Genomic DNA, 8,387 nt, shown 5'->3' on the forward strand with positions numbered 1-8,387 from the left:
AAAAACATTCGCACACTAACACTCCAACTACCACCGAACTCATCGTCGCTAGATATAAATTATAAACATTGCTGCTTGAAAAGATCCCATGTAATGGTTAAGTTGATGTAGGAATATATTTTTTGCATTGACAATGTGAATGTTTTTGAGCTGAATTGCTGTTTGTGACTATGGATTAATTAGCTCTTTCAATCTCATCCCTCTTGTCAGTCAAGCAGTAATCTGCCTGCTGGCCAAGTCGTCACAATCACAAAGAATGTGACTTCAATGCAAAAGCAGGGTATGTTGGAAATTTGTAACATTCCAAAATCTTAGTGTTGTATTTTTTTATTTTCTTTTTTCTGAATTTCAGCATTTTCTAACAGGTTCAGCTAATCTAATGTTTAAGCATTTCTCATTTTAGGCACCACTATCTGAACCATGTATTAAACTCGTAATAATACTTACAAAACTTAGCACTTGGAAGAAACAATACAGTACAATTATGCAGTTCCCCAACTTAGCAAATGGCTATGTCATAAATGGACAGAGGTGGCACAACTGAGAAGAAGCAAAAAACAAGAGCTCACAAACATATGAGTGGAAGTCAATTTAGTTCATGGTGGTGAGTTCCATACCAACAACCACATTAAGGATCTCGAAATGATTAAGCCTTCATCATTTGTTAGTTTAGGCGAAATTAAATCTAAGAAATAAAACACAATTTGGTTCGATTATGACCAAACTAAGAATCCATGCTTGATTATAATCCAGAGGTTTCTAGGGGGAAAAAATACTGATCAATTAAAAGCTTATACCATCCAGTCCAGGATGCAGCACTGCTGTCTTCATTGAGGTGACACACTATCTCAAGCTATTTGCACTGCTGCTTGTGCTGTTACCTCTGCTATTGTGTCTGCTGCTGCTGATGCCATTGTTGTTGTGTCTGCTGCTGCTGATGCCATTGTTGTTGTGTCTGCTGCTGCGGATGCCAATGTTGTTGTGTCTGCTGCTGCTGCTGATGCCATTGTTGTTGTGTCTGCTGCTGCTGATGATGCCATTGTTGTTGTGTCTGCTGCTGCGGATGCGAATGTTGTTGTGTCTGCTGCTGCTGCTGAAGCCATTGTTGTTGTGTCTGCTGCTGCTGCTGATGCCATTGTTGTTGTGTCGGCTGCTGCTGACGCCATTGTTGTTGTCGCTGCTGCTGCGGATGCCATTGTTGTTGTGGCTGTTGCTGATGCTGCGCGGCAACTGGTGAATTAATCCGGTCACATCTGATAAGGGAGAGTTGCTCATCTGTGAGAAGATGTTGTCCATCAAAATCCCAGAAATCCGGATCGTTTTGATCCATATCTGGTAGCTCATTAAAGTAAGCGTTCGTTTGGTTTTCTTCTTTAAGTTCCATCTCCCAGCATTCATTTTCCTCTTCTACACTTAGATTATTTGCAAACCATGGAAACGGATCGACGAATTCCATCTCCCGAGCATCACCATCAGTGGGTGAATCTGAATTTCCTGGTAATTTACTAGGCTTCTTATATATTTTACACAAGCAAAAATCTGTAAACTGCACCAAATTAGAGATAACAAATCAAAATTTTGTACAAAAGAATCAGAAGAATAAATGACAATAATGAGGGTGACCAGCAATGTATATGAGGGTGTGTGTACTCACTGGCTTCACTGTATCGGTTGAACATTCCATATTAGTGTCAGGAACTGCTGCAATTTCAGCATCGACCACAACGTACTCTACCATTTTGATATCAGCATTGGTACTTTCTTTGGTCGATGAATCCTTATTGAATATATGGTAAGCCAAAGTCCTTTTAGTCCCAATTACTCTTTTGTGTTCGTCTTGTATCGGTTTAACTTTCCCGTAAGCTTTCCAGTGTCCCTCATGATTACCAGCATCACGTCTAGGTCGACCCCCTTTAGGATATTTTCGTTCTCTGGTAGTGAAGAAATGCCATTCTGATCCATATACAGCATATTCCTTATACTTCTCTATCAATTATCAAGAAGAACAATAACATCACCTTGTGAATAACATGTAAGATATATATAAAGAAGATGATGAAACTCATAAACAAAATAATATATCTACCTGTAAGGTCCGCATAAGTGAAATCACGAAGATTAACTTCTTGGATGTCATTAGATTCTAACTGTTGGCCTCTGATTTTTTTAGAGAGGAAATCAGATATCAACTGTGCATCAGTTGGTTTAAATCTAAAACCGATTGGTCTTAATGATCCATCCATATAGATCCTGCATTGAGTAGTACTAAAACAAAAGACAGAAATAAGAATCTGGTCACAAAATAAGAACACGAGACAAAAGACAACAAGATTACAAGGCATTCATATCATCTTGTTTATACCTGCAAGTAAATTGATCAGCAGCTGGGCTGTTCTTTTCCGATGGAGATGAATCGGAGTTTGAGACAATATTTTGGTCACCCATCTTCTTCTTCATCTTACTTTAACATAGTCATACAGGGAGAAAATCAAGAAAAATACAGTAAAATGAAAGATGATCAAGATTATTAGGAGTAAAGAGAAACAAAAGGGTAAAGATTGATGAATGATTGTATTAAGAGGAAGAACCAAGAATATAAACAACACCAATATTACTGTGAACACCTTTTTATTTGAGTTCACATCCAATTGATTAAAAATACAAAGCAATAGATAACTTCATATGAAACTACAAATCAAGAGCAAAATATAAGATGCGGAGAAATAAAGAGGTAATAACACAAACGAATTAACGTGGTTCGACAACGGTGTGTCTACATTCAAGGGAAAATGAAAGATGGGTTTTATTATTTGTGGGTGTTATAAAATATGATGAGTTCTATTACCGAGAAAGAGAAGGAAGGAAGGTGTTCAATGATTTAAGAGGAGGAACCAAGGATCTTCAACCTTCATCTCCTCTTCCCATCAGTCCACCGACCCGTCCCCTTCTCCCTCTTCTCCCTGCTGCTTTATAAGGAAGAGAAACTTGTTTATTACTAAAGTGCCATTAGCTTAGTTTCTAAGCACTCTTAGAGTTGATCCAGTGTGTGCCGTTGTAGGCTTGTGTCCAGCTTCAGCTCATAATAGCCGTCCACGTGTCAAGGTATTTTTGGTGTATACAATTTGCCCCTTTTCTTGAGGATTGATGATGAGCGATCCTCAAGAAAAATCACCCTTGCCACGTTTGTCCATGCTTCCGTTATTTTCTTCAATTGCTCCTTATCGTTGGGATTGGTGCTGAGTTCTGGGTGAACTATGCTTCGTTTTGCTTTCATCAATGTCATTGGACATATCGCCTTTGTTGCGTGGCCTGAGCTATCGTCAGGTTGCTATTGTTATCATCGTCGCACTATGCACCATCATCGTCGTTGCTTGTGAGTCTCATTTCGGGTAATCAAATGAGCAGCGACATGGATTAATGATTCCAGCGGGTGGTAATAGATACGTCCATCACTTAGAGGCAGCAGCTTGATCGTAGCATCGTAGCTGTCGTGCCTTCATTCTTACAACAGAGTTGGGTTTGCCACAACAACAGCAACACAGGTGCGTCTCAACAGCATAAGTGGATCTTCATCCATCATATTCCGAGAATGAGACGCAACATAAGTGGATCTCAGCATCATAGCAATATCGCTTTGTTGGCACATCATGATTGTTGACAGCAGCGAAAAAAACTTTGGGCAACAACATTGCTTTATTCACATAGCAGCTCCGGCGTCGGCCAGGCAACATCTCTTTTGTTAATACGTACCAATAGCTGTTCGTAGCTTCTTGGTCTTGTCTACATCCAGCTTTATTGGTTTGCTTGCCTTCCTCCTTACAGCTCCCACAGTTTGCTTATGTTCGTCTTCATGCTCATGTGGCTCTTTTCTTGAGCCAAGGATCATACATGGGCCTCGTAGGATTACTCAAATTTATCTGGCACAATAATGTAAGTGGACGACATTTCGTAAGAGTTTTTTGTATTATAATAAATAAGGTAAATTCATCGTATGAGCAGTAACAAATTTATTAAGTATTTGTATGGTTTGATCTTGCCCCTGCATTGTGGGGAATCGTAAATCCATTGTCGCAGAGGTAAGATGAGTGTTTGAACCTGTCACCCCGTTGGCCAATCTCGGGCCAGGAGATTACCGAACGGTGGGGGTTGAAAATCTCCCGGAGACGTGGTGTAAAACTGAATGTTTTGTAAACACCCGTTCCGCTGAGCTGCCAAAGGCATGTCATGTTGGGCATCTCTTTCTTATGGAAGCCTTCTCCCTGGTCGTACACTCATAGACGCTTATGGGGGAGTCCGGAGAGATTGCGTGTGAACGCTTTACCCAGTATGAAGATATGAGACCGGTGGTGTTGTGAGATTTGTAAAAATGTAGTTTACAAAAATATAAGACATGTACCAAGTACGCAAAATGTGTGTTGTGTGCGTGATAATGTATGCCAGTATAAATAAAATGTAAGGAATGTAAGGAGTATTCGGTATTTGCAAACTCTGTAGTTAGGTGTGATGTATGTATGCCCCCTTTTGGTTTCAGAAGTTGATTGTTGAAGCTTGTGGAAGCAAAAGTATTTGTTCTTGCAAAATCTTTGCTTATACATTGAATGAGGTTTGCCGCATGGCGTGGCTGCTGCTTCTGCTACTGGTATGGCCTTTGAAATGAACTGTTTCTTCTTCCCATATCTTCTAATTGACTTCCGAGACGTTGGCTGTGTATGGAGGTAAGCCATCATCATTGTTGATTAGGGAAGGTACTGAATCTTGTCGTTTGATTCTTCGAATTTTGTTGCCCCACTGATCGTGTGTCTCTGCGACATAGCCTCTCTGATACTTTATCATCGACGAATGGTGCTACACTGTAGCCACATATCATTATAGAAACTATGACCTTAGCTATGTTGTTGGGAGCAATTATTACTTGAACTTGAGCTACTGCAAGTGCTTTGCATTCATGGGGGTGAGAGCTTCAAACTACTTCACAACCGAACTTTGGCATCCTAGCACAAACGGGAGTTACATCATTGGAGTGGAGAAACGAAAGTGAAAAGCTTTATCTTCGGGTTTGACATCGTCGTTTTCGGGGATCATCGTCCATGCAAGACTTTGGCTCATCGGTCTTTGGAGATCATCCTCACCAGACTCTACAATATCTTGAGCTATGCTTCCCTGGGACTCGTCCATTTTGTTCTTGTTTCATCTTTAAGCTTGAACTGGACATCAACTTTGGTACTTCAACTTTGAGTTTTTATTTACTTTGCACCTTCTCCACTGGGCTTTGCACCTTCGTGTTGTACTTCAATCCAGCGGAATCAAACTCTGGGTACTTTGATCGTTGGCATCGTAATTTGCACGTTGGCTGAAGGTGAGCTCTGAGCTTCGGATTACTTGACTATGTCAATAATGTGAGCCGTAGAATGGTCCTTCCCTCAACAAGTTATCTGTTGAAGATAAGTCTATTACGGCTTAGACCAAGCAGCGATATTTGTCATGGCTTGGCATCAACGTCAGCCATGCCCCTTCGTGACATCGCTTTGCATGCTCGTCCGCCATGCATCCTCATGACATGGCAGAGCTTCTTCGTCGGCCATGCCCCTTCGTGACATGGCTTTGCATCTTCGTCGTCCATGCCCCTTCATGACATGGCAGAGCTTTGAGTCTTTGTAAAAGAATCTTGGTAGTGTACTTCTGATACTTCCAATTTTAAACTTGGAGTCTTTGTAAAAGACTGTTGCTTGATCTTTTGTTTAAACTGGACAGTGGTTTTGTGAACCTTTTATCGTAGGGTTGGAGGAACAGATTTTTATCTTCGCCGCACCTCCGAAGATACTTGGTTTTTGGTCGTATACCTGCAAAGAGATGAACGAGAAAAACTTGTCGTAATACCCTCACTTGGACTGCGGAGCTTAGATCTTCGGGTTGCTTGAATCTTCGTAGTTGAGTTGGGCGGCGGACGGACCATGCTTCGTCATTGTCGTCGGTGTGAATTGTGTTGAAAAACATGTAAGAAATATGTGGAGTGATGGAATGCATCTCCGGATCAACTGGGCTTTGAGTCAAGCTCTGCACCATCGTCACCTGTAACTTTTCATCCCTGGACTCTGGACATCGTGGAAGACTCTGTCTGTCATAGGACCTTGGATCTTTGTATGGTGTTGCATCGTATCAAAATATTGCATCACCTTCATTGGATTTGTCCTTCGGTTTATTGATATATCCTTGCAAAATTCGCCAAAGAATAGAAGTATACCAAAAGAACACCGGAGTAACTACTTCATCGTCATACAATTTATTCGCCAAAAGAATACACATACAATTTCCCCCTTTTCTTCTGACTGTGGCTTCAGTTGAAGTTAGAGGGAAAACTGTCTTCGCATTTTCTACATCGTACTTTGTACAATTTTCCAAAGAATAAAAGTTAAATGGAGAACGAAGTCTCTTTAGCCTTCCCTCTTTACCACATAACATCGTCAGCGGCATGTTTGCCATAGCAAAGAAATCTCAGCAACTGTGCCTCGTTTTTCTCAGCTTGCATGGACACGCTTTCACGACATTGCCCCATTCTTGTATCCGCGGGGGGACTTCGTTTGGGGCCGCAATATCTTTGCAACAACAACGGCAACATCCAATAGCTTCAGGATTGCTTCAACGAATTCTTTGCGGCAAGCACATCACTGTAGTAGAAGAGACTACAATGATGGATTTCGTCGATCAATTGGTCATCACAACAACCTTGTAGCATCGTGCCTATAGTATGAGCACCAGGTGAGCCATGATAACGAATAGCAATCATTGGAGCTGTATGGTTGTTGGAATGGATATTTGGAGCTGCATCATTCATGTCACACCAGTGACATGAAACCATCTTTGGATTAATAAAGGGGCTTTGTATCTTCGGATTGTTGTGAAGCAGCTTTCTTGAACTTGAGCTGATCTGTATGTGCTCATCATTTTGGGTTATGAATCATCATGGAGAGACTTCGGATTGTTGTGGGAAGGCTAGAATATTCCTTGTCATCAGGGTTGTCGTAGTGTGCGGGTTCACTTTGTTCTTTGGTGTAGAGCATCTTCGTTTCTTCATAAAGTATGGTCGAAGAATAGCGAGTGCATGTCACCGTTGAAGAACCTTTGTTGTTGGTTCCTCGTCAGCAGAGCATGCGTTGGTGGAACCTTCGTCAACTGAATCTTCGATGAATAGCATAGCCTTTGTTGTTGGAACCTGAATGGTGGAAGCCTGCATCATCATTGTCTTGGTACGTTGGACCACCATCGTTGGAGTCATTTTCGTCCTTATCTTCGGACTCTGGTTCATCGTTTCTGGCGTTCTTTGGTGCATATGCGGTCGGCTTCGGGTTTTGGCAAGCATTACCAACATCGGACTTCGGCTGGTGCTCTGTATCATCGGGGTGGAAGAAGAGTCATCAGGCTTGAGTTGTACACTGGTAGACCTTGCATCGTCGTCACTGGACTTGTACTTGGGTGAATTTTGTACTTCTTAGGCATCGGCATCACTTTGCACACCGGAATAAAGTTATTATCTGCTTCATTTGTTGATCGTCCTATCTAAGCTTAGGACTTGGGACTGAACTAGACTGCAGCAACCTCGTTCATTATGATCGTGCCAGTCACAGACCTTCTTGAAGTATGCTTCGTAATTAACTCCTCGTGTAGAAAGTAGGTTAACCCATCGTCGTCGACATCAGACTTGGCATCTTCATGCCATCGTCGATATCAGACTAGGCATCGACTTGGCATCTTCATGCCGTCGTCGACGTCAGACTAGGCATCGACTTGGAATCTTTACCATTATCGTCTTGGCACGTTGGTACATCAGAATTGTTGGACATTGTCGGACGTAGAACCAAAGCTAGAATTGAAGCACTGGCGTGGCGTCTTCCGTTGCTTTGGCAGTATTCAATCCAGCCATGCCATTTATCCACACAAGAATGGGAGAAAGCTTGACCTGCGGGATCCTCTTTGGAAGATTTTTGAGTTAAACTTAAACTCCTCTTTAATCGTGCCCCGTTATTCTTTTAGCTAGTTGGGTGTGTACATATCATCGTGATAGGATGGGAGCTGCATCATTGTTGAGATCGCAGGTACATATCACCGGAGTGGGACTGGATTGCTCCAGCAAGCACTACGAGCATCGGACTTTGGCTCATTTGTGCCTGGAAATATAGCCTCCGGTGAGAATTCCCGCAAAATTCTTCGTAAGAGGCCTGACGTAATAAGAAGTATTGATTAGGTGATATGTTGAGTCAGACGCGTCTTTTTCGACATTATTGAACTATATTTCCAGTACTTCTTTAGGAAGCTTCGTGCTTTCCTTCTTTCAATTAAACTGTGGTTTCATTCGTCGTATTAATTTGCAATTAAAGCACAAAGTTGAAAAC

The 8,387-nt window shown here is 41.8% G+C and overlaps 1 protein-coding gene across 2 annotated transcripts; it reads right to left on the reverse strand.

Moving 5' to 3' along the window:
* Positions 1 to 427: 427 nt before the first annotated feature.
* On the reverse strand, positions 428 to 2,950 carry LOC113281837 (NAC domain-containing protein 102-like). Of its 2 annotated transcripts, XM_026530713.1 has the most exons (5): positions 2,846 to 2,950; positions 2,363 to 2,461; positions 2,087 to 2,265; positions 1,655 to 1,986; positions 428 to 1,546 (listed from the first exon to the last, which is right to left on the reverse strand). In XM_026530713.1, exons 2-5 carry the CDS (start codon positions 2,455 to 2,457, stop codon positions 887 to 889), a joined length of 1,266 nt encoding a protein of 421 aa, XP_026386498.1. In that variant the 5' UTR covers positions 2,458 to 2,461; positions 2,846 to 2,950; the 3' UTR covers positions 428 to 886. The 2 variants fall into 2 exon arrangements, with proteins under 2 accessions (XP_026386498.1, XP_026386497.1); XM_026530712.1 differs by having other exon boundaries at positions 2,363 to 2,936.
* Positions 2,951 to 8,387: the final 5,437 nt, after the last annotated feature.

This window comes from Papaver somniferum, chromosome 5 (assembly GCF_003573695.1).
Source record: "Papaver somniferum cultivar HN1 chromosome 5, ASM357369v1, whole genome shotgun sequence".
NCBI classification, from domain to species: Eukaryota; Viridiplantae; Streptophyta; class Magnoliopsida; order Ranunculales; family Papaveraceae; genus Papaver; species Papaver somniferum.

What these genes read in the sequence shown, in the direction of transcription:
- LOC113281837 (XM_026530713.1), bottom strand. Translation starts at nt 2,457, where the DNA reads ATGAAGAAGAAGATGGGTGACCAAAATATTGTCTCAAACTCCGATTCA. An exon ending in GCTGATCAATTTACTTGCAG is followed by an intron (nt 2,266 to 2,362) that starts GTATAAACAAGA and finishes CTTTTGTTTTAG; the next exon opens with TACTACTCAATGCAGGATCT. An exon ending in CACTTATGCGGACCTTACAG is followed by an intron (nt 1,987 to 2,086) that starts GTAGATATATTA and finishes GATAATTGATAG; the next exon opens with AGAAGTATAAGGAATATGCT.